At 45.8% G+C, this 26,423-nt stretch overlaps 1 protein-coding gene across 1 annotated transcript in view; it reads left to right on the top strand.

The window, feature by feature from the left end:
• Nucleotides 1-26,423, top strand: part of GSAP (gamma-secretase activating protein) — a 204,143-nt gene that overhangs the window by 50,915 nt on the left and 126,805 nt on the right. The window contains exons 6-9 of the mRNA XM_069765130.1: nt 6,059-6,147; nt 22,006-22,075; nt 24,394-24,443; nt 26,045-26,149. Coding sequence (XP_069621231.1) covers nt 6,059-6,147; nt 22,006-22,075; nt 24,394-24,443; nt 26,045-26,149 — 314 coding nt within the window. The remainder of the gene's footprint in view (nt 1-6,058; nt 6,148-22,005; nt 22,076-24,393; nt 24,444-26,044; nt 26,150-26,423) is intronic.

Here is a 26,423-nt window from a genome sequence, read left to right as displayed (position 1 = left end):
GAATGGTCTGCGGGTGCTATGTTGCATTTTCAGAACCCCTGATGTACTTAAACAGTAGAAACCCCCCTCAAGTGGCCCTTTTTTGGAAACTAGACCCCCCAAGGAATTTATCTAGATATGTGGTGAGCATTTTGAACGCCCAAGTGCTTCACAGAAGTTTGACGCAGAGCCATGAAAATAAAAAATCATTTTTTCCCCACAAAAATGATTTTTAGCCCCCAATTTTTTTTTTTTTTCGCAAGGGTAACAGGAGAAACTTGACCCCAAAAGCTGTTGTCCAATCAGTCCTGAGTATGCTGATACCCCATATGTGGGGGTAAACCAGTGTTTGGGCGCATGGCAGAGCTCAGAAGGGAGGGAGCACCAATTGAATTTTTGAACGCAAAATTGGCTGTCGCGTTTGGAGACCCCCTGATGTACCTAAACAGTGGAAACCCCCAATTTTAAATCCAACCGTAACCCCAACACACCCCTAACGCTAATCCCAACCCAATCCATAACCCTAAGCAAAACCCTAACATAACCCTAATCACAACCCTAGCACCAAAACACCCCTAACCCTAATCCTAACCCTAATCAAATCCCTAAACTCAACACACCCCTAATCATAATCTCAACTCTAACCTTAAGGCTGCCGTTACACTAGCAGTATTTGGTCAGTATTTTACATCAGTATGCAAGCCAAAACCAGGAGTGGCTGATAAATGCAGAAGCGGTGCATATGTTTCTATTATACTTTTTTTCTATTTGTTCCACTCCTGGTTTTGGCTTACAAATACTGATGTAAAATACTGACCAAATACTGCTAGTATGACGGCAGCCTAACCCTAATCCCAAATGTAACCCTAATGCCAACCTTAACCCTAATACCAACCCTAATCCAAACCCTAATCCCAACTCTAACCCTATCTTTAGCCCCAACCCTAACCCTAACTTTAGCCTCAACCCTAGCCCTAACCCTAACTTTAGCCCCAACCCTAACCCTAACTTTAGCACCAACTCTAACCCTAGCCCTTACTTTAGCCCTAACCCTAACTTTAGCCCCAACCCTAGCCCTAACTTTAGTCCCAACACTAACGCTAGGCCTAACCCTAATTGGAAAATAGAAATACATACATTTTTGTATTTTAGCATTTTTTCCTAACTAAATGGGTGATAAAGGGGAGGTTATTTACTATTTTTTTTATTTTGATCACTGTGATAGGATCTCACAGTGACCAAAATAAAGCAAGAGGAAGAATCTTCCTCTGCCGGCCTTCACATCACGGCGGGCGCACTGCGCATGCGTCCGCCATTTTCTTCCCGGAGGCAGAAGCCGGCGGCCATGAGGGGACGGAGGAGGACCCAGGGACACCGGTAAGTATGACAGGGTCCCCGAATCCCCCTATTTCTCTGTCCTCTGATGTGCTATCACATCAGAGGACAGAGAATGACACGCCGTTTTTTTTGTTTTCTTTTGTGGTCGCCGGTAAACGGTTATTTACCGGCGATCACAAAACAGGGGTCGATAAAAACCGACCCTGATCATGTCCTTTGGGGTCTCGGCTACCCCCGGCAGCCGTGTCGTGCAGAGCCCAAATCATGAAGATTCGGTCACAAGATTTCTGGACCTAACTGTATGTGGCCCAAAAAAATAGAAAAGATATGACTCCTTGAAGAAGGGGAGGAAAAACTACAAGTGCGAAAACATAAACCGGCCTTGATGGGAAATGGTTACTGTAATCTGGAGGTTACCAATGGATGTTTCTGGTTTTATATCTAAATTTTTGGTTCCATGGAGAATATTTAGGCCGGCTTCACACTCAGCGTATGAAAATACGGTCCGTATATTACGGCCGTAATACGCTGAAATGTCCCGAAAATAGTGGTCCGTAGCTCCTCCGTAGGCAGGGTGTGTCAGCGTTTTTTGCGCATGGCATCCTCCGTATGTAATCCGTATGGCATCCGTACTGCGTGGTTTTCTCGCAGGCTTGCAAAACCAACATACCGCTATAGAAATGATCCATGTGTCCCAAAAAGAAAAAAAAAAAATATATATATACTGTCTATATATATATTTTTATATATATATATATATATATATATATATATATATATATATATATATATATATATATATATATATATATGTCATTAGACACATATATGTATATATATTAATATTTATTCCAGCGCTATACAGCTTGAAAGCCGGTAATTCAATTACCGGCTTTTTCTTTCTCCTTCCTAAAAGCCGACATGATTTGAGACATGGTTTACATACAGTAAACCATGTCTTCTCTCCATTTTTTTTGCAGATTCCACACTACTAATGTCAGTAGAGTGTATCTGCAAAATTTGGCCGTTCTAGCTCTTAAAATAAAGGGTTAAATGGCGGAAAAAATTGGCGTGGGCTCCCGCGCAATTTTCTCCGCCAGAGTAGTAAAGCCAGTGACTGAGGGCAGATATTAATAGCCTGGAGAGGGTCCATGGTTATTGGCCCCCCCCTGGCTAAAAATATCTGCCCCCAGCCACCCCAGAAAAGGCACATCTGGAAGATGCGCCTATTCTGGCACTTGGCCACTCTCTTCCCATTCCCGTGTAGCGGTGGGATATGGGGTAATGAAGGGTTAATGCCACCTTGCTATTGTAAGGTGACATTAAGCCTAATTAATAATGGAGAGGCGTCAATTATGACACCTATCCATTATTAATCCAATTGAATGAAAGGGTTAAATAAAACACAAACACATTATTTAAAATTATTTTAATGAAATAAAAACAATGGTTGTTGGAGTATTTTATTCTACGCCCAATCCAATCACTGAAGACCCTCGTTCTGTGAAAGAAAAAACATAATAAACCAACAATATACTTAAGGCCCCTTCACATTAAGCGACGCTGCAGCGATACCGATAACGATCCGGATCGCTGCAGCGTCGCTGTTTGGTCGCTGGAGAGCTGTCACACAGACCGCTCTCCAGCGACCAACGATGCCGGTAACCAGGGTAAACATCGGGTAACTAAGCGCAGGGCCGCGCTTAGTAACCCGATGTTTACCCTGGATACCATGCTAAAAGTAAAAAAAAACAAACACTACATACTTACCTACCGCTGTCTGTCCTCCAGCGCTGCGCTCTGCTTCTCTGCTCTCCTCCTGTACTGGCTGTGAGACGGAAAGCAGAGCGGTGACGTCACCGCTCTGCTTTCCGGCTCACAGCCAGTGCAGGAGGAGTGCAGAGCGCAGCGCTGGAGGACAGACAGCGTTAGGTAAGTATGTAGTGTTTGTTTTTTTTACTTTTAGCATGGTAACCAGGGTAAACATCGGGTTACTAAGCGCGGCCCTGCGCTTAGTTACCCGATGTTTACCCTGGTTACCAGTGAAGACATCGCTGGATCGGTGTCACACACGCCGATCCAGCGATGTCTCCAGGGAGTCCAGCGACGAAATAAAGTTCTGGACTTTGTTCAGCGACCAACGATCTCCCAGCAGGGGCCTGATCGTTGGTCGCTGTCACACATAACGATTTCATTAACGATATCGTTGCTACGTCACAAATAGCAACGATATCGTTAACAATATCGTTATGTGTGAAGGTACCTTTACCCTCCGCAGATCTGTAACGTCCAACGATGTAAATCCTTCTGAAGGGGTTAAAACATTTTGCAGCAAGGAGCTTTGCTAATGCAGGCTGCTCCTCGCTGCAAAACCCCGGGGAATGAGTCTAAAAATAGATCAATGAGCTATATTTAGCTTCATTTGCGGTGAGGCGCCCTCTGCTGGATGTTCATAGATCGTGGGAAATTTCCTAGAAAGCTCCCAGGCTTTCTAGGCAAGTTCCCACGATCTATAAACAGCCAGCAGAGGGCGCCTCACCGCAAATGAAGCTAAATATAGCTCATTGATCTATATTTAGACTCATTCCCCGGGGTTTTGCAGCGAGGAGCAGCCTGCATTAGCAAAGCTCCTTGCTGCAAAATGTTTTAACCCCTTCAGAAGGATTTACATCGTTGGACGTTACAGATCTGCGGAGGGTAAGTATATTGTTGGTTTATTATGTTTTTTCTTTCACAGAACGAGGGTCTTCAGTGATTGGATTGGGCGTAGAATAAAATACTCCAACAACCATTGTTTTTATTTCATTAAAATAATTTTAAATAATGTGTTTGTGTTTTATTTAACCCTTTCATTCAATTGGATTAATAATGGATAGGTGTCATAATTGACGCCTCTCCATTATTAATTAGGCTTAATGTCACCTTACAATAGCAAGGTGGCATTAACCCTTCATTACCCCATATCCCACCGCTACACGGGAATGGGAAGAGAGTGGCCAAGTGCCAGAAGGGGCGCATCTTCCAGATGTGCCTTTTCTGGGGTGGCTGGGGGCAGATATTTTTAGCCAGGGGGGGGCCAATAACCATGGACCCTCTCCAGGCTATTAATATCTGCCCTCAGTCACTGGCTTTACTACTCTGGCGGAGAAAATTGCGCGGGAGCCCACGCCAATTTTTTCCGCCATTTAACCCTTTATTTTAAGAGCTAGAACGGCCAAATTTTGCAGATACACTCTACTGACATTAGTAGTGTGGAATCTGCAAAAAAAATGGAGAGAAGACATGGTTTACTGTATGTAAACCATGTCTCAAATCATGTCGGCTTTTAGGAAGGAGAAAGAAAAAGCCGGTAATTGAATTACCGGCTTTCAAGCTGTATAGCGCTGGAATAAATATTAATATATATACATATATGTGTCTCACTGACATATATATATATATATATATATATATATATATATATATATACCTATTCTATGTGTACACATTTATTCTACCTATTGGACTGTAAGCTGTCAGTGTGATTTTACTGTACACCGCACTGAATTACCGGCTTTTCTCTCTAACAGTGCTGCGTATTTCTCGCAAGTCACACTGCTTGTCCGTGTGAAATCCGTATTTTTCACGCTTCCATAGACTTTCATTGGCGTATTTCTTGCGCAGTACGGTGACAAACGCAGCATGCTGCGATTTTGTACGGCCGTAGAAAGCCGTATAATACTGATCAGTAAAATACGGCAGATAGGAGCAGGGGCATAGAGAATAATTGTGCCGTATTTTTTGCGAGTTTTACGGACGTAGTTTCTGCGCTCTTACGTCCGTAAAACTCGCAAGTGTGAAGCCGGCCTTATATGTATACAAGATGCATACAGTATGTTTTAATGAAAGAAAAATGCATGTGATAAATATCCTACATAGCAATAAATATTTGAGGACAGCACATAACAGTATGTCTGTTGTTTATCCATCTTATGACCTTGCAATAAGATTGACTTTTTCAGCATCTTTTGTTACTGAGCGATGGCTTCCAAAGCGTTATACTTAATACATGTGGAAAGGAATGACCATTAATATACGGAAATATGCATTCTTGACAGTTATCCAGTTGTTATATGGAAATAGACATACATTCTGTTCGCCCTGCGCTTACAAGCATTTTTTAACACCAAAGTTATGTAAAGTACTGTATGTCTAGAGACTAAATGGATTTTCTTGTCATTCCTTTTATACACGAGGTTCTTGGGTGAAAAATTTAAATTATCTTGTATGTTTAGCTTATACAACAAGTTGTTTTGTTCCTTCATTCTTTTTTTCTTCTTGCATAACCGTAAAAGGAGTACTTTTAGAGCTGCAATGTTTGTCCTACAGCAGATCTTCCTGCCATCTGGAGACAGGAAGCTGCGGCCATTCTGAAGTCTATTCAGTGCCGTCCTTTGCCACGCATTCACAGATTTAATGTGCCAATACAATTTTCTCTCCTTCATCCTTGCATTTTTTCAGCCTATGTTACCTGGTTTTCATTTTATGTCAAGGAGATTTTGTATCCTTGCAGAAGGGTCACATCTAGCCCTTGTTCTAAATGTGCAATGTTATTAAATCCTAAAATAAAAATTGTGTAAAATTATAAAGTTTAAGACAATTTTTTTTCTTCATTTTTCCCCTGTGATTTAAATGCAATGTTCAGAAGATAACGTATTAATATTTTAATTTTTTTTTACATTAAAATTGCTTTTTTATTTAGTTTCCAGATACCTGGCTTTACTTATCGAAATAAAACCCATCAACAATGTGAAAGTTCTCAAGGCTGTTGATAGCCGAATTCGAGTGCAAGTAAGCTGTTTTTTTTTTTTCTTCTGCAGTTTCTAAATATTAAAACTTGATAGAGAATGGCTCCTATATTTGCAGCAGAACCTCTCACAAGTGCACTGCAGTCATATTCTGTAACTCCTTATCTGTCATCCTCCTGCAGTAAAATTAATCTTAGACAATTGGCCGTTTATTAGTGGAATTACTATGTATATCTCCACTCTCTCCTGCTTGTTATACCTTCTATACATGCCCCATTTCTCCTCTCATTATCACATGGCATTGGCCTTCTGACTGTTAGGCCCAGGGCTGCCACTAGAAATTTTGGGGCCCCATACTGGCAAAATTTTCGGGGTCCCCTTGAAACTCCGCCCAGGCTCCACCCCAGCCCCGCCTCCAGGCTCCACCCCACAAACTGCCCACAGTCCCACCGCTCTCTCTTGGAAAATCTCCACTTCTCACCAATCACACATTGACAGTTCCCATCACCAGATCACACATATAGCTGCAGCTTTTGTTTTGGCCAAAAGATTTTTTAAGCCGCCACCAGAACACGGTAGACACTTTTGGCCGTGCCCTACTCTACTGTAGCCCATGTGTTCCTGTTTCCATAATTGTTCTCTTGTGTTTACAAGACTGGGGAGTTCCACCACTCCTCTTGGGCTATCTGCACAAAAGCTGTTCTACCCTGTATGCACACATGGATTTTTCCTCTCTGAACCCTGTTCACACAGGTTATATACAGATGATCAGGTTTTTAAATACATCAGATAGGGATTGCATACATTAGTTAGGACTGCTCTGATAAGGGTATACCGTGAAGATTGGTAGAGCAGCTTAGTATACATTTTTTGCAAAAAACGTATCAACCAAATACCCTGTTTTTTACATCTTTTACTAGCACTTGCGGATTACTGCAACATTTTTTCAAACTGAGTGTTTTTGGTTTTACTATTCTCTTTTGTGTCTTCTTCTTCTTCCTACTCTACTGTAACCTACTAAATATTTGTTAAAATATGCAATACAATTTAGGTATATTTTTATTTATTTTTCAATTTTTAAAATGACCTATAATACTACATACAAGGAACAAATACCACAGCACTATGACCAGATGACATATTACCACCACAGTGACCGAATAATATCAAACACAAGGAACAAATACCACAACACCATGACCAGACCGCATATTACCACCACATAGTGACTGAATACTACAATACTGATCAGTAATAAAAAAAAACAAAACACAATACTATCACCATCAGTGCCATTATACACAGGAGATCTGTAATTAGTAAGCAGTGTCTACAGGTAATACAGTGATCACCGGTGACATTATACACAGGAGCTCTGTATATAGTATACAGTGTATAGTGTCAGTGTATAGTTAACACTGACTCACCAGTGACGTCTCTAGGTGAAGTCCTTCATCTTTCATCCAGCACAGACCGCCATCATTTCTTCCAGCCAGCCAGGACTCGTCTCTGCAGAAATAACACAGTTATCTTGAGTTCCACTTGCAGAATACATTACTTAATTTTCACAGCCTCTACATTACACCACATAAAGAAGGTGACATAGTATCACTCTGCACAGTAACAGGACCTCCCCCCATTTAAAACAGTATACTCAAAAAATAAAATAAATACATCACTGCAATAATAATATCCCTTAATTAGCCCCTATGGTAATATTCGCCATCCTAGCCCCCGTGTGTCTCATTGCAGGCTCCAGCCATATGTTCTCCCATCCTGCCCTCATGAGTATCCATTCTGCCCCATATGATCTCCCCATCCTGCCCCATCTGTCTCCATCGTATCCATCCTGCCCCCTCTGCGTCCAGCGCACTCTGCCCCCTCTGCGTCCAGCGCACTCTGCCCCCTCTGCGTCCAGCGCACTCTGCCCCCTCTGCGTCCAGCACACTCTGCCCCCTCTGCGTCCAGCACACTCTGCCCCCTCTGCGTCCAGCACACTCTGCCCCCTCTGCGTCCAGCGCACTCTGCCCCCTCTGCGTCCAGCGCACTCTGCCCCCTCTGCGTCCAGCGCACTCTGCCCCCTCTGCGTCCAGCGCACTCTGCCCCCTCTGCGTCCAGCGCACTCTGCCCCCTCTGCGTCCAGCGCACTCTGCCCCCTCTGCGTCCAGCGCACTCTGCCCCCTCTGCGTCCAGCGCACTCTGCCCCCTCTGCGTCCAGCGCACTCTGCCCCCTCTGCGTCCAGCGCACTCTGCCCCCTCTGCGTCCAGCGCACTCTGCCCCCTCTGCGTCCAGCGCACTCTGCCCCCTCTGCGTCCAGCGCACTCTGCCCCCTCTGCGTCCAGCGCACTCTGCCCCCTCTGCGTCCAGCGCACTCTGCCCCCTCTGCGTCCAGCGCACTCTGCCCCCTCTGCGTCCAGCGCACTCTGCCCCCTCTGCGTCCAGCGCACTCTGCCCCCTCTGCGTCCAGCGCACTCTGCCCCCTCTGCGTCCAGCGCACTCTGCCCCCTCTGCGTCCAGCGCACTCTGCCCCCTCTGCGTCCAGCGCACTCTGCCCCCTCTGCGTCCAGCGCACTCTGCCCCCTCTGCGTCCAGCACACTCTGCCCCCTCTGCGTCCAGCACACTCTGCCCCCTCTGCGTCCAGCACACTCTGCCCCCTCTGCGTCCAGCACACTCTGCCCCCTCTGCGTCCAGCACACTCTGCCCCCTCTGCGTCCAGCACACTCTGCCCCCTCTGCGTCCAGCACACTCTGCCCCCTCTGCGTCCAGCACACTCTGCCCCCTCTGCGTCCAGCACACTCTGCCCCCTCTGCGTCCAGCACACTCTGCCCCCTCTGCGTCCAGCACACTCTGCCCCCTCTGCGTCCAGCACACTCTGCCCCCTCTGCGTCCAGCACACTCTGCCCCCTCTGCGTCCAGCACACTCTGCCCCCTCTGCGTCCAGCACACTCTGCCCCCTCTGCGTCCAGCACACTCTGCCCCCTCTGCGTCCAGCACACTCTGCCCCAGTGTTCTTCCCTGGGCCCCCGGATCGCCGCTCTCAAGAAAAAAAAAAAAAAAAGTTCTTCTTACCTGCCGCGGTCCTGCGGTGGGCGAAGTCTCCACGCAGCTGCAGCGTGCATGCACTCGCCGGCGACTGACAATGATGTCAGACGCCGGCGACATGCACGCACGGTGCGGCTGACGTCAGCGCCTGCCAGCCTCAGATTGGCTGGCGGCGCCGCGGCTGTTAACTATTGACGTGCGGGCCCGCGCCCGCACGTCAATAGCTTTAAACAGCTGCAGCGTCGGCGCTAAGGGCCCGGTTCAGCCTGCGGCTGCCAGTAGGGGCCCGGTGAGCAGATAAGACGGGGCCCGATGCGGGCCCCCTCTGCTCACCGGGCCCCATACGCCAGTCACGGCCGTCATGCCCTGATGGCGGCCCTGCTCACTGACATATATATATATATATATATATATATATATATATATATATATATATATATATATATATATATATACCTATTCTATGTGTACACATTTATTCTACCTATTGGACTGTAAGCTGTCAGTGTGATTTTACTGTACACCGCACTGAATTACCGGCTTTTCTCTCTAACAGTGCTGCGTATTTCTCGCAAGTCACACTGCTTGTCCGTGTGAAATCCGTATTTTTCACGCTTCCATAGACTTTCATTGGCGTATTTCTTGCGCAGTACGGTGACAAACGCAGCATGCTGCGATTTTGTACGGCCGTAGAAAGCCGTATAATACTGATCAGTAAAATACGGCAGATAGGAGCAGGGGCATAGAGAATAATTGTGCCGTATTTTTTGCGAGTTTTACGGACGTAGTTTCTGCGCTCTTACGTCCGTAAAACTCGCAAGTGTGAAGCCGGCCTTATATGTATACAAGATGCATACAGTATGTTTTAATGAAAGAAAAATGCATGTGATAAATATCCTACATAGCAATAAATATTTGAGGACAGCACATAACAGTATGTCTGTTGTTTATCCATCTTATGACCTTGCAATAAGATTGACTTTTTCAGCATCTTTTGTTACTGAGCGATGGCTTCCAAAGCGTTATACTTAATCAGGGCTGCCACTAGAAATTTTGGGGCCCCATACTGGCAAAATTTTCGGGGTCCCCTTGAAACTCCGCCCAGGCTCCACCCCAGCCCCGCCTCCAGGCTCCACCCCACAAACTGCCCACAGTCCCACCGCTCTCTCTTGGAAAATCTCCACTTCTCACCAATCACACATTGACAGTTCCCATCACCAGATCACACATATAGCTGCAGCTTTTGTTTTGGCCAAAAGATTTTTTAAGTCGCCACCATAACACGGTAGACACTTTTGGCTGGGCCCTACTCTACTGTAACCTATTAAATATTTGTTAAAATATGCAATACAATTTAGGTATATTTTTATTTATTTTTCAATTTTTAAAATGACCTACAATACTACATACAAGGAACAAATACCACAGCACTATGATCAGATGACATATTACCACCACAGTGATCGAATAATATAAAATACAAGGAACAAATACCGCTACACCATGGCCAGACCGCATATTACCACCAATGACTGAATACTACAATACTGATCAGTAATAAAAAAAAAAAACACAATACTATCACCATCAGTGCCATTATGCACAGGAGATCTGTATTTAGTATGCAGTGTCTGTGTACAGGTAATACAGTGATCACCGGTGACATTACACACAGGAGCTCTGTATATAATGTATAGGTAATACAGTGATCACTGGTGACATTGTACACAGGACCTCTGTATATAGTATACAGTGTATAGTGTCAGTGTATAGGTAACACTGACTCACCAGTGACGTCTCTAGGTGAAGTCCTTCATCTTTCATCCAGCACAGTCCGCCATCACTTCATCCAGCCAGGACTCGTCTCTGCAGGAAATAACACAGTTATCTCGAGTTCCGCTTGTAGAACACATTACTTAATTTTCCCAACTTCTACATTACACCACATGAAGAAGGCGACATAGTATCACTCTACACAGTAACAGGACCGCCCCCCCATTTAAAACAGTATACTCAAAAAATAAAATAAATACATCACTGCAATAATAATATCCCTTAATTAGCCCCTATGGTAATATTCGCCATCCTAGCCCCCGTGTGTCTCATTCCAGGCTCCAGCCATATGTTCTCCCATCCTGCCCTCATGAGTATCCATTCTGCCCCATATGATCTCCCCATCCTGCACCATCTGTCTCCATCGTATCCATTCTGCCCCATCTGTCTCCATTCTGCCCCATCTGTTTCCAATCCTGCCCCATCTGTGTCCAGCACTCTGCCCCATCTGTGTCCAGCACTCTGCCCCGTCTCTGTCCAGCACTCTGCCCCGTCTCTGTCCAGCACTCTGCCCCGTCACTGTCCAGCACTCTGCCCCGTCTCTGTCCAGCACTCTGCCCCGTCTCTGTCCAGCACTCTGCCCCGTCTCTGTCCAGCACTCTGCCCCATCTGTTTCCAATCATGCCTCATCTGTGTCCAGCACTCTGCCTCATCTGTGTCCAGCACTCTGCCCCATCTATGTCCAGCACTCTGCCCCGTCTGTGTCCAGCACTCTGCCCCGTCTGTGTCCAGCACTCTGCCCCGTCTGTGTCCAGCACTCTGCCCCTTCTGTGTCCAGCACTCTGCCCCGTCTGTGTCCAGCACTCTGCCCCGTCTGTGTCCAGCACTCTGCCCCGTCTGTGTCCAGCACTCTGCCCCGTCTGTGTCCAGCACTCTGCCCCGTCTGTGTCCAGCACTCTGCCCCGTCTGTGTCCAGCACTCTGCCCCGTCTGTGTCCAGCACTCTGCCCCGTCTGTGTCCAGCACTCTGCCCCGTCTGTGTCCAGCACTCTGCCCCGTCTGTGTCCAGCACTCTGCCCCGTCTGTGTCCAGCACTCTGCCCCGTCTGTGTCCAGCACTCTGCCCCGTCTGTGTCCAGCACTCTGCCCCGTCTGTGTCCAGCACTCTGCCCCGTCTGTGTCCAGCACTCTGCCCCGTCTGTGTCCAGCACTCTGCCCCGTCTGTGTCCAGCACTCTGCCCCGTCTGTGTCCAGCACTCTGCCCCGTCTGTGTCCAGCACTCTGCCCCGTCTGTGTCCAGCACTCTGCCCCGTCTGTGTCCAGCACTCTGCCCCGTCTGTGTCCAGCACTCTGCCCCGTCTGTGTCCAGCACTCTGCCCCGTCTGTGTCCAGCACTCTGCCCCGTCTGTGTCCAGCACTCTGCCCCGTCTGTGTCCAGCACTCTGCCCCGTCTGTGTCCAGCACTCTGCCCCGTCTGTGTCCAGCACTCTGCCCCTTCTGTGTCCAGCACTCTGCCCCGTCTGTGTCCAGCACTCTGCCCCATCTGTGTCCAGCACTCTGCCCCATCTGTGTCCAGCACTCTGCCCCATCTGTGTCCAGCACTCTGCCCCATCTGTGTCCAGCACTCTGCCCCATCTGTGTCCAGCACTCTGCCCCATCTGTGTCCAGCACTCTGCCCCATCTGTGTCCAGCACTCTGCCCCATCTGTGTCCAGCACTCTGCCCCATCTGTGTCCAGCACTCTGCCCCATCTGTGTCCAGCACTCTGCCCCATCTGTGTCCAGCACTCTGCCCCATCTGTGTCCAGCACTCTGCCCCATCTGTGTCCAGCACTCTGCCCCATCTGTGTCCAGCACTCTGCCCCATCTGTGTCCAGCACTCTGCCCCATCTGTTTCCAATCCTACCCCATCTGTGTCCAGCACTCTGCCCCATCTCTGTCCAGCACTCTGCCCCATCTCTGTCCAGCACTCTGCCCCATCTCTGTCCAGCACTCTGCCCCATCTCTGTCCAGCACTCTGCCCCATCTCTGTCCAGCACTCTGCCCCATCTCTGTCCAGCACTCTGCCCCATCTCTGTCCAGCACTCTGCCCCATCTCTGTCCAGCACTCTGCCCCATCTCTGTCCAGCACTCTGCCCCATCTGTGTCCAATCCTGCCCCATCTCTGTCCAGCACTCTGCCCCATCTCTGTCCAGCACTCTGCCCCATCTCTGTCCAGCACTCTGCCCCATCTCTGTCCAGCACTCTGCCCCATCTCTGTCCAGCACTCTGCCCCATCTGTGTCCAGCACTCTGCCCCATCTGTGTCCAATCCTGCCCCATCTCTGTCCAGCACTCTGCCCCATCTCTGTCCAGCACTCTGCCCCATCTGTGTCCAATCCTGCCCCATCTCTGTCCAGCACTCTGCCCCATCTCTGTCCAGCACTCTGCCCCATCTCTGTCCAGCACTCTGCCCCATCTCTGTCCAGCACTCTGCCCCATCTCTGTCCAGCACTCTGCCCCATCTCTGTCCAGCACTCTGCCCCATCTGTGTCCAGCACTCTGCCCCATCTGTGTCCAGCACTCTGCCCCATCTGTATCCAATCCTGCCCCATCTCTGTCCAGCACTCTGCCCCGTCAATCCTGCCCCATCTGTGTCCAGCACTCTGCCCCGTCTGTTTCCAATCCTGCCTCATCTGTGTCCAGCACTCTGCCCCATCTGTGTCCAGCACTCTGCCCCGTCTGTGTCCAATCCTGCCCCATCTGTGTCCAGCACTCTGCCCCGTCTGTGTCCAATCCTGCCCCATCTGTGTCCAGCACTCTGCCCCGTCTGTTTCCAATCCTGCCCCTCCCCCCATGTCCAGCTTTCTGGCCTCCTTGTTTCCAGCTTTCTGCCCTCCCTGTGTCCAGCTTTCTGCCCTCCCTGTGTCCAGCTTTCTGCCCCTCACCTGTGTCCAGCTTTCTGCCCCCCCCCCACCTGTCCAGCTTTCTGCCCCCCCCCCGTGTCCAGCTTTCTGCCCCCCCGTGTCCAGCTTTCTGCCCCCCCCCGTGTCCAGCTTTCTGCCCCCCCCCCGTGTCCAGCTTTCTGCCCCCCCGTGTCCAGCTTTCTGCCCCCCCCACCTGTCCAGCTTTCTGCCCCCCCCGTGTCCAGCTTTCTGCCCCCCCGTGTCCAGCTTTCTGCCCCCCCCCCGTGTCCAGCTTTCTGCCCCCCCGTGTCCAGCTTTCTGCCCCCCGTGTCCAGCTTTCTGCCCCATGTGTCCAGCTTTCTGTCCCCCGTGTCCAGCTTTCTGCCCCATGTGTCCAGCTTTCTGCCCTCCCTGTGTCCAGCTTTCTGCCCTCCCTGTGTCCAGCTTTCTGCCCCTCACCTGTGTCCAGCTTTCTGCCCCCCCACCTGTCCAGCTTTCTGCCCCCCCCCGTGTCCAGCCTTCTTCCCCCCCCACCTGTCCATCTTTCTGCCCCCCCCCCCCCCGTGTCCAGCTTTCTGCCCCCCCGTGTCCAGCTTTCTGCCCCCCCCCGTGTCCAGCTTCCTGCCCCCCCCCGTGTCCAGCTTTCTGCCCCCCCCCCGTGTCCAGCTTTCTGCCCCCCCCCGTGTCCAGCTTTCTGCCCCCCCCCCCGTGTCCAGCTTTCTGCCCCCCCCCCCCCCGTGTCCAGCTTTCTGCCCCCCCCCCCCCGTGTCCAGCTTTCTGCCCCCCCCTGCGTTCAGCTTTCTGCCCCCCCCCCCGTATCCAGCTTTCTGTACCCCCCACCCCCCTCCCCGGATCGCGGCTCTCAATAATAAAAAAAAAAAAAGTTCTGCTTACCTACAGCGCTCAGCCGCTCCTGCTCTCTCCACGCAGCTGCAGCGTGCACTTGCCGGCGACTGACAATGACGTCAGACGCCGGCGACCTGCACGCTGCGGCTGGCGGCTGTTAACTATTGACGTGCGGGCGCGGGCCCGCAAGTCAATAGTGTTAAACAGCTGTAGCGCCGGCCGCCGCTAAGGGCCCAGTTCAGCCTGCGGCTGCCGGTAGGGGCCCGGTGAGCAGGTAAGACGGGGCCCGATGCGGGCCCCCTCTGCTCACCGGGCCCCATACGCCAGTCACGGCTGTAATGCCCTGATGGCGGTCCTGGTTAGGCCTCCTTCACACGTCTGCTTAAAAAAATGACTGTCGCATGAGACAGTCCGTTTTTACTTTCCATGTGGTTTTCTTTTGGTCATCTGTGTGTACATGTGTGATATGTACTGGAATGGAATGCAGAATAGAAATGGCATATTTTTAAGTGTTAAATGTGTGCAAAGATATAAATCAATAGATATGATAGATTAATAGTTGGATAAATAGATATCTGTGAGATATATGATTAGTGTTTTGCATGTGTAGCTAACTGTACATGTATTAACAATTAAATTTATTTAAAAAAATGACGTGGGGTCCCCAGATTTTTGATATCCAGCAAAGGTAAAGCTGAGAGCTGATAATATCAGGCTGGGAAGGTCCATTGTTATTGGGCCCTTCCCAGCCTAAAAATTCCAGCCCACAACCACCCCAGAAGTGGTGCATCACATGAGATGCTCCAATTCTGGCGCTTCCTTTCACTCTTCCCGATTGACCAGGTGCGATGGCAATCTGGGTAATGTTGGTTGGGGTTGATGTGGCCTGGTGTTAGTAATGAAGAGGTGTTTATCAGACACCCCCATTACTAGCCTAGTAATAAAAAAAAGAAAACACACACACAAAAAAAATCAAATAAACACTCCCCGACACTTTCCCTGGTTCACCACTTTATAAAAAAAAAAAAAAAAAATCCCATGCAGGTCCAGCTTAGCCAACCGAATCTGCTGTATACTAAGCAGATGCACTGCAGAGAATCTACGTCAAATCTGTTGTGTGCGGCCACCCTTTTTGCAACTTGTCATATGCTTAGAATATGCTAGAAATGTTTAAAAGATACCCTTATTTTAAAAAATATGGGCACGTCTCATGCATTCGAGTATGGAGATGCCGGTTTTCTCTGCATGCCTGTTTGTCGCCATTCACTTACAGTGGGGAAATAACTATTTGATCCCTCGCTGATTTTGTAAGTTTGCCCACTGTCAAAGACATGAACAGTCTATAGTTTTAAGGGTAAGTTAATTTTGACATTGAGAGATGGAATGTCAAAAATAAAATCCAGAAAATCACATTGTATAAATTATATACATTTATTTGCATGTTGCAGTGAGAAATAAATAAGTATTTGATCCCTCTAGCAAACAAGACTTAATACTTGGTGGCAACACCCTTGTTGGCAAGCGCAGCAGTCAGATATTTTTTGTAGTTGATGATGAGGTTTGTGCACATGTCAGGAGGAATATTGTCCTCTCCTCTTTGCAGATCATTTCTAAATCATTAAGATTTTGAGGCTGTCACTTGGCAACTCTGAGATTCAACTCCCTCCATTAGTTTTCTATGGGATTAAGGTCTGGAGACTAGCTAGGTTTAGCAAATAAACACCCCCAAAACATAATCTTTCCACCTCCATGCTTGACAGTGGGGACAGCGTTCTTTGGGTCATAGACAGCATTTCTCTTCCTCCAAATATGGCGAGTTGAGTTAAAGCTGAAGACCTCAATTTTTGTCTCATCTGACCACAGCACCTTCTCTCAATCACTCACACAATCATCCAGTTGTTCATTGGCAAACTTCAGACTTGTGCCTTCTTGAGCAGGGGGACCTTTCTGGCACTGCAGCATTTTAAATCTTTACGGCGTAATGTGTTAGCAATGATTTTCTTGTTGACTGTGGTTCCATCTGCCTTGAGATCATTAACAAGGTCCCCCCCTGTAGTTTTAGGCTGTTCTTTCACCTTCCTCATGAACAAAAATACCCCACAAGGTGCGATTTTGCATCATGCCCCAGATCAATGTCTATTGACAGTCATGTTGTGTTTCTTTCAATTTCTTACTATTGCTTCAACAGTTGTCTCCTTTTCACTCAGTGTCTTACGTATGGTTTTGTAGCCCATTCCAGCTTTGTGCAGGTCTATGATCTTTTCCCTGACATCCTTATACAGCTCTTTGGACTTGCCCATGTTGTAGTGGTTAGAGCCTGACTGATTAGTTGAGTCTGTGGACAGGAGTCTTTTATAAAGGTGACTATGTAAGACAACTAACTTAAATGCAGGTAACGAGTTGATTAAGAGCGTCTAACTGGTCTGTAGGAGTCAGAACTCTTAGTAGTTGGTAGGGGATTAAATACTTATTTCTCACTGTAAAATGCAAATAGATTTATATAATTTATACAATATGATTTCTGGATTTTATTTTTGATATTCTATCTCTCAATGTTAAAATTAACCTACTCTTAAAATTATAGATTGTTCATGTCTTTGTCAGTGGGCAAACTTACAAAATCAGCAAGGTTTCAAATAGTTATTTCCCCCACTGTACAAGTATATTCCAAAAATTGCTGATCATGCTTCTATCAATCATTTATGGCAAATCCTGTATATATGACATACATTTCTGAGACAGAAGTACCCCTTTCAATAATAAAAAAAAAAAAATCGGGCTTACCTTAGATCTACTAGATGTAACATCCAAATCCATTACATTATGCCATGCATCTATGCTTGGTTAGTTGTACATTTTCTAAGCAGTCATAAGTCAATAGTTATTTATTTTTTTATTTTTTTTGGGGGGAGGGGGGGTAGTTTCAGTAGAACATACAATGTTGAACATTGATATTAATCGAACACTATTTGGCTACAAACATCAGTGTTACACTTACAAAAATAAGATGGCCTTATTTAAAGCTGACTCTGACATGTCTGCTTTAGTGAATACTTGTATTCTTCGTGAAATGGCAATTCTGGGGCATATTTTCGATCATGGTTTGGTTATTTTTCCAAGAAAAGTATGAAGGAAAAAACCTGACGACTGGGTGTTAACATTTGGGGGTATGACCCTGCACACTCTTAACGGTGTGTATCCAGTTCTGACCGTGCCGGACTGTAACCACAGATCCCTTTGGAATGGTTACATCCAGTTTTAAATGTATTCATAACTATTTAAAGAAGCATTCCAGATAATAAATGTTACAGGTAAACCTCTGTAAATAGGTCTGAATTATAGTGTAATTGCATTAACCCCTTTCTGACATCGGACGTACTATCCCGTCCATGTGGGGTGGGCCCCTATGACCATGGACGGGATAGTACGTCCAGCGCGATCGGCGGCGCTCACGGGGGGAGCGCCGCCGATCGCGGCCGGGTGTCAGCTGTTTATCGCAGCTGACATCCGGCACTATGTGCCAGGAGCGGTCACGGACCGCCCCCGGCACATTAACCCCTGGCACACCGCGATCAAAGATGATCGCGATGTGCCGGCGGTACAGGGAAGCTTCCCGCAGGGAGGGGGCTCCCTGCGGGCTTCCCTGAGCCCCCCGCAGCAACGCGATGTGATCGCGTTGCTGCGAGGGTCTTACCTCCCTCCCTGCTCCCTCCAGCCCCGGATCCAAGATGGCCGCGGATCCGGGTCCTGCAGGGAGGGAGGTGGCTTCACAGAGCCTGCTCAGAGCAGGCACTGTGAAGGCTGCAGCGCTGCATGTCAGATCAGTGATCTGATAGAGTGCTGTGCAAACTGTCAGATCACCGATCTGTGATGTCCCCCCCCTGGGACAAAGTAAAAAAGTAAAAAAAAAAAATTTCAAATGTGTAAAAAAAAATAAAAAAAATATTCCAAAATAATGAAAAAAAAAAAAAATATTATTCCCATAAATACATTTCTTTATCTAAAAAAAAAAAAAAACAATAAAAGTACACATATTTAGTATCGCCGCGTCCGTAACGGCCCGACCTATAAAACTGGCCCACTAGTTAACCCCTTCAGTAAACACCGTAAGAAAAAAAAAAAAAAAAAAAAGAGGCAAAAAACAACGCTTTATTATCATACCGCCGAACAAAAAGTGGAATAACACGCGATCAAAAAGACAGATATAAATAACCATGGTACCGCTGAAAACGTCATCTTGTCCCGCAAAAAACGAGCCGCCATACAGCATCATCAGCAAAAAAATAAAAAAGTTATAGTCCTGAGAATAAAGCGATGCCAAAATAATTATTTTTTCTATAAAATAGTTTTTATCGTATAAAAGCGCCAAACATAAAAAAATGATATAAATGAGGTGTCGCTGTAATCGTACTGACCCAAAGAATAAAACTGCTTTATCAATTTTACCAAACGCGGAACGGTATAAACGCCTCCCCCAAAAGAAATTCATGAATAGCTGGTTTTTGGTCATTCTGCCTCACAAAAATCGGAATAAAAAGCGATCAAAAAATGTCACGTGCCCGAAAATGTTACCAATAAAAACGTCAACTCGTCCCGCAAAAAACAAGACCTCACATGACTCTGTGGACCAAAATATAGAAAAATTATAGCTCTCAAAATGTGGTAACGCAAAAAATATTTTTTGCAATAAAAAGCGTCTTTCAGTGTGTGACGGCTGCCAATCATAAAAATCCGCTAAAATACCCGCTATAAAAGTAAATCAAACCCCCCTTCATCACCCCCTTAGTTAGGGCTAGGGCTAGGGTTAGGGCTAGGGTTAGGGCTAGGGTTAGGGCTAGGGTTAGGATTAGGGTTAGGGTTAGGGCTAGGGCTACAGTTTGGGTTGGGGCTAAAGTTACAGTTAGGGTTTAGATTACATTTACGGTTGGGAATAGGGTTGGGATTAGGGTTAGGGGTGTGTCAGGGTTAGAGGTGTGGTTAGGGTTACTGTTGGGATTAGGGTTAGAGGTGTGTTTAGGTTAGGGTTTCAGTTATAATTGGGGGGTTTCCACTGTTTAGGCACATCAGGGGCTCTCCAAACGCGACATGGCGTCCGATCTCAATTCCAGCCAATTCTGCGTTGAAAAAGTAAAACAGTGCTTCTTCCCTTCCGAGCTCTCCCGTGTGCCCAAACAGGGGTTTACCCCAACATATGGGGTATCAGCGTACTCAGGACAAATAGGACAACAACTTTTGGGGTCCAATTTCTCCTGTTACCCTTGGGAAAATACAAAACTCGGGGCTAAAACATATTTTTTGTGGGGAAAAAAAAGATTTTTTATTTTCACGGCTCTGCGTTATAAACTGTAGTGAAACACTTGGGGGTTCAAAGCTATCACAACACATCTAGATGAGTTCCTTAGGGGGTCTAGTTTCCAAAATGGTGTCATTTGTGGGAGGTTTCTACTGTTTAGGTACATTAGGGGCTCCGCAAATGCAATGTGACACCTGCACCTTTTTTGTGGGAAAAAAATTTTGTTTTATTTTTATGGCTCTGCATTATAAACTTCTGTGAAGCACTTGGTGGGTCAAAGTGCTCACCACACCTCTAGATAAGTTCCTTAGGGGGTCTACTTTCCAAAATGGTGTCATTTGTGGGGGGTTTCAATGTTTAGGCACATCAGTGGCTCTTCAAACGCAATATGGCATCCCATCTCAATTCCTGTCAATTTTGCTTTGAAAAGTCAAACGGCGCTCCTTCCCTTCCGAGCTCTCCCATCCGCCCAAACAGTGGTTTACCCCCACATATGGGGTATCAGCGTACTCAGGACAAATTGTACAACAACTTTTGGGGTCCAATTTCTTCTCTTACCCTTGGGAAAATAAAAAATTGGGGGCAAAAAGATAATTTTTGTGAAAAAATATGATTTTTTATTTTTACGGTTCTACATTATAAACTTCTGTGAAGCACTTGTTGGGTCAAAGTGCTCACCACACCTCTAGATAAGTTCCTTAGGGGGTCTACTTTCCAAAATGGTGTCACTTGTGGGGGGTTTCAATGTTTAGCCACATCAGGGGCTCTCCAAACGAAACATGGCGTCCCATCTCAATTCCAGTCAATTTTGCATTGAAAAGTCAAATGGCACTCCTTCGCTTCCGAGCTCTGCCATGCGCCCAAACAGTGGTTTACCCCCACATGTGGGGTATTTGCATACTCAGGACAAATTGTACAACAATGTTTGGGGTCCATTTTCTCCTGTTACCCTTGGTAAAATAAAACAAATTGGAGCTGAATTAAATTTTTTGTGAAAAAAAGTTAAATGTTCATTTTTATTTAAACATTCAAAAAATTCCTGTGAAGCACCAGAAGGGTTAATAAACTTCTTGAATATGGTTTTGAGCACCTTGAGGGGTGTAGTTTTTAGAATGGTGTCACACTTGGGTATTTTCTATCATATAGACCCCTGAAAATGACTTCAAATGAGATGTGGTCCCTAAAATAAAATGGTGTTGTAGAAATGAGAAATTGCTGGTCAACTTTTAACCCTTATAACTCCCTAACAAAAAAAATTTTGGTTCCAAAATTGTGCTGATGTAAAGTAGACATGTGGGAAATGTTACTTATTAAGTATTTTGTGTGACATATCTCTGTGATTTAATTGCATAAAAATTCAAAGTTGGAAAATTGCGAAATTTTCATAATTTTCGCCAAATTTCCGTTTTTTTCACAAATAAACGCAGGTACTATCAAAGAATTTTTACCATTGTCATGAAGTACAATATGTCACGAGAAAACAATGTCAGAATCACCAGGATCCATTGAAGCGTTCCAGAGTTATAACCTCATAAAGGGACAGTGGTCAGAATTGTAAAAATTGGCCCGGTCATTAACGTGCAAACCACCCTTGGGGGTAAAGGGGTTAAAATACTTACTGATTGCCATCTTCTCAGGTTGCCAGCACCGCTCTGGTTCTCTTCAGTCACATGACTTCAGTTCTGACTATCTGAATCCCACAGGGTTTATGTGTGGCCTGAAAGTCACATTTACAATGTAAGTCTAGTTGGCAAGTCAAGTTGAAGTCACATGGCTCCGAACTAGAGCGGCGCTGGACACCTGGGAAGACTGCAATATGTAAGTACTTTAATACAATTACAATGCAGACATATGTAGAAAGGGTTAGGACATAACTTTGGGTAGGGATTGTTTCTTTAAGAGGAATAACAGTGGTTGTGCAATATAATATGTTTAAGAATTGTTTGTAAATACTTGCATTCTCTAAACAACATGTAAGAAGTGGTGACAGGTTCCTTTTAAATAAAACTTGATGCGCCTTTGTATGTGCATTACTGTGAATTCTCTTGTTTTAATTTTTGTCTAGTTTTTGTATCCAGCTGAAGATGTGTACAGATCTTATGAGAGTCACCTGCTGGTAGTTTCTGAAGAAAAATGTGAGTATCAGTACATTACTAGGCCATATCTCTTTCCACACTTCAGCTCACAATACCTTTACTCATCCTGTTTCCCTTCCATCCATTCGTATGTCTCCTATGTATCCCCCCCTTATTCTGTAATGCTGTAGATAAGCCCCCGATGTAACCTGAAAGATAAGAAAAACAAGTTAGATTATACTCACCCAGGGGCGGTCCGGTGTGGTCCAGGTCCCATGGGCGTCGCAGTCTGGTCCAGCGCCTCCCATCTTCTTACGATGTCGTCATACTCCTTGCTTCGTGTCGTGGCTCTGGCGCAGGTGTACTGATTTGCCCTGTTGAGAGCAGAGTCAAGTACTGCAGTGCGCAGGCGCCGGGCCTCTCTGACCTTTCACGGCGCCTGCGCACTGCAGTACTTTGATCTGCCCATAACAGGGCAGAGAACTATGCCTACGCATGAGCCGCGACAGAAGCAAGGAAGAGGACGTCATCGCATGAAGATGGGAGGACCCGTACCCGGACCTACGACGCCCCATCGGACCCGGACCGCCCCTGGGTGAGTATAATATAACCTGTTTTTCTTATCTTTCAGGATACATCGGGGGCTTATCTACAGCATTACAGAATAAGGGGGGGATACATAGGAGACATACGAATGGATGGAAGGGAAACAGGATGAAAGTACCTAGCTATGCAGTCTGCCTTTAGAACAAGCCATTCTTACACAAAGTTTAGTGAAGAGCTCACTGAATTTGAGCGTGATTCTGTAGTAGAATGCCATCCGTATAACAACTCACGTTGTCACATTTTTTCCCTCCTGAATAATCGAAGATCAAATGTGAATGGTATTATTGTAAAAGGGAAGTGTTCAGAAATCACAGCAACTCAGCCACAATACGCAATGATCATATAATACGACAACACAATACTCATTGCTTTCTCATACAATCACAAAATATTTGTCCCATACAGTATTCCAGTTGTATGATAGTATCATGTAGCCCCTCAATGGCCATATGCTGTATATACTCTAGTATAGGCCAACCTGAGTATAAGCCGAGGCACTTAATTTTGCCACAAAAAAATGGGAAAACTTATTGACTCGAGTATAAGCCGCTTATGCATTGTCCCCTTATCCCTGTCCTTCTATGCACGGCCTCCTCATCCTCATCATGGTCTGCACTGCCCCCTCACACCCATCCTGGTCTGTACTGCCCCCTCATTCCCTTCCTGGTATGCACGGCTTCCTCTCATCCCCATCGTGGTCTGCTTGGCTCCTCATCCCTATCCTGGCATGCATGGCTCCTTATCCCCGTCCTTGTATACATGGCTCCTCATCCCTATCCTGGTATGCATGACCTCTTCGCCCCTATCCTGGTATGCATGGCCTCCTCATCCCCATCCTGGTATGCATGTGGCTCTTCATCCTTAGCCTGGAAAGCATGGCCCCCACCAGAAAAACATAAAAAAAAACAAAAAAAAATCCTACTTACCATCCCTCCGCTCCGTCAGAGTCTTGCTCCGGTGCAAGCAACTGCAGCGGTCGGGCGATTTACGTGTGCCCGCTATTTAAGGGAATGAATATTCACTGCCCTCCATGCCCATGGGAGTGAAGAGAAGTGAATATTCATTTCTCTTAAGTAGCGGGCACACGTGATCGCCTGGCGACTTCGGCTAACACTGTGCGTGCTATTACGGAGAAATGATTGTTCACTGCTAGCGCAGTGAATATTCATTTCTCTTTAGCAGCAGGCATAGTCTTTTGCTGCAGTAGCTGGCTTTAACCTCCCGCTGCTCTGCCGCTGACACTCCCCCTCCATCTTTTGGGACCCTCACTTGAGTATAACCTGAGGGGGGCACAAGAAATGTGCTGAAAAGCTCGGCTTATGCTCGCGTATATACGGTAATTCCATTATACAATACATGCACTTATGTTGGCAAATATCAAGTCTAGAAATGGAAAGATACTGCATTAGCATGCAGGCTAGAAGATAAGAACAACGGGCCAGAGATTTAAAGGGAAAAAAATGTGGGGTTTTGTGTGAAATTATATCCAATTTGCCCTTTTTTCTCTCTCTCTATTTTTTGTGTTCTTACAATACACACAAGGGAAATAAACGTGTATAACAAAACATGTATATTGCAGCAATTTTCTGGAAGATATACTTCATTGCTGGAATAATTTCAAGGGTGCCAACACTTTTGGCCATGACTGATATATATACCAATCTACCAAAATGCATAGCTGACAACCAAGTGATCCTTATTTACTCTATATAAAATATAGATGAACTGAAATAGCTTCTACATCTTTTTCATGCGTTCTTCTCTTTCTGTAGATATTGATCAATTTCATATAAATGTTGGTGAAGAAGATGGGAAGAGAATGGTAAGATCTTCTAACAAGACTTCTCCTTATAGCACGTATGATACATATGATATTTTGATGATTGTTTTAAAATTGTTATTCTATTAACCGGTTAATATGTGATATCAGTGTTGTTGCAACTGAGTGGCCCATTCATGGTATACTAGCACTACAGCAGTAATTGTTGTCTATTTATTTTTATAAATGCATTTTTTGCAGATTTTGCTGAGCAATGGAAAGGACAAAAGCTGTAAACTCCGCTTTTTATTTCATTAATAGGCCTCGTTTATCAAAACTATTCAACATGGATTGATAATTATTTTATCAATTATTTTATAAGTGGCCAGCAACAGCTACTGCTTATACATGTTCTGATATTTACGTAATTTCCATATTTTTACTAAGTTTTTTAATCATTATAGTCCAGTTATTCAGCCTTAAGTATATTTAATAAGTTTAGCTGTACCTTGATCAACAGCTCCCCAGCACCATATAATGGAGACCCAACCGCGTCCCCCACACAGTATAATGTCCCTCCAGCCCACCTACGCAAGTATAATTGCTCCCCACTCACTCATACAAGTAACACAAATATAATGGTGCCCCCCTCAAGCATGATGTCCCCACAGCCTTTTACACAGTATGTTGCCCCAACATTTTCCCCACACAAGTACTGACTGATAATTATAATATAAAAATAGAACTCCTTGCCGCACTATATTCCCTCTGATACACTGCTCAGCTCTGATCACACTGTGTACTGCATCTCTGTACTGTAGGCGTGATGTGGTGATGTCATAGCGCCGTCTGAGCAGAGACCCAGTCGCACAGGCTGTATGATAGAAAAGGGAGCGGCAGGGTTCCTGTTCCAACATTGCATTCACCAGTGTCTGTGTCCTGATGGTGCAGATACCGGTGAAAGAGAGATACTGGGCAGGGGACAGCCTTTAGGTGTGGGATACCACTTTATCCAGCTCTTTGATTGTTCCGATGAGGCTCCCCGACCAGGAAAACCCAGATCTGGTCTAACAGATAAACTGACTTTGTTATTGGTAGCATCAGATTTTAACGTTTTAGTTTTTTAAACTGCTCTGGAACATTGATAGCTATGCTATCATAAATATGCTTTTCTAAAAAAATTTCTCTAGGGCACCTAATGCATTTGATCCACTGAAAAATATTAATTACAAATAAATCTGGAAATCTAGATAATTACATTGTAAGTTTATTTCAAGAAAGTAACTCTGGTGCAGAATATGTTATTTCATGTACAGAAACATGATTAATGAAAATACTCTCTGTTCTTAAAAAGTCAGGATTTTTACATGGGTACTGCTCATTGTCTAGGCTACCTGCCACCTGTGCAGCCAGTCTGCAGTGGCCGGTCTCGCTGGCAAGGAGCACATGCTTCCAAAAGCTTCCTATAGCCAGGATGTGTGCCTGAAAACCTATAATAAGGCATCCCCCTCAGATTATACTGAAGTGGTTAATATTAGTTTTGAATATTGGTTGTCCATGAGACATCTTTTGTTATCAACCTGATTTAATACAAAATATTTCTGCTTTATATTGTACAGAGCCTATTTGTTCGTTTAGGTAATAGTGTTCTTTTTGTGTTACAGATTATTACAAATATTGGTCAGATTCCTAAGGACAGAATTGCTGAAGACTTTGTGTGGGCCCAGTGGGATGTGGCTGACCAGATGCTTTTCTATATTGTTCCCAAGGTAATTTCAATGATATTGTGCTGTCTATAGATCTGTATAATGTTCTAAAATGATTTAGTCTTTTTAGTCTCTTCATGTATTATTAAAATCACGCTGACCTTTAGTTGGCATAATGACTTGGAGAATCTAAAAACTCTGAATATGAGAGATTTAATAAAATCTTTCTCTTATACTACTGTTTGCTCAATTCCATTCTATTTCTAGCTTCCTCTCCATGCCACCTATTTTCATACATACGGGTTGTGTAGTCACTTTGACTAAAGGCAAAAAAAGT

Source organism: Ranitomeya imitator, chromosome 4, assembly GCF_032444005.1.
Source record: "Ranitomeya imitator isolate aRanImi1 chromosome 4, aRanImi1.pri, whole genome shotgun sequence".
Taxonomy (NCBI): Eukaryota; Metazoa; Chordata; class Amphibia; order Anura; family Dendrobatidae; genus Ranitomeya; species Ranitomeya imitator.
Note: the sequence above shows the minus strand (reverse complement) of the source record. Positions and strands in the feature narration are given on the sequence as shown.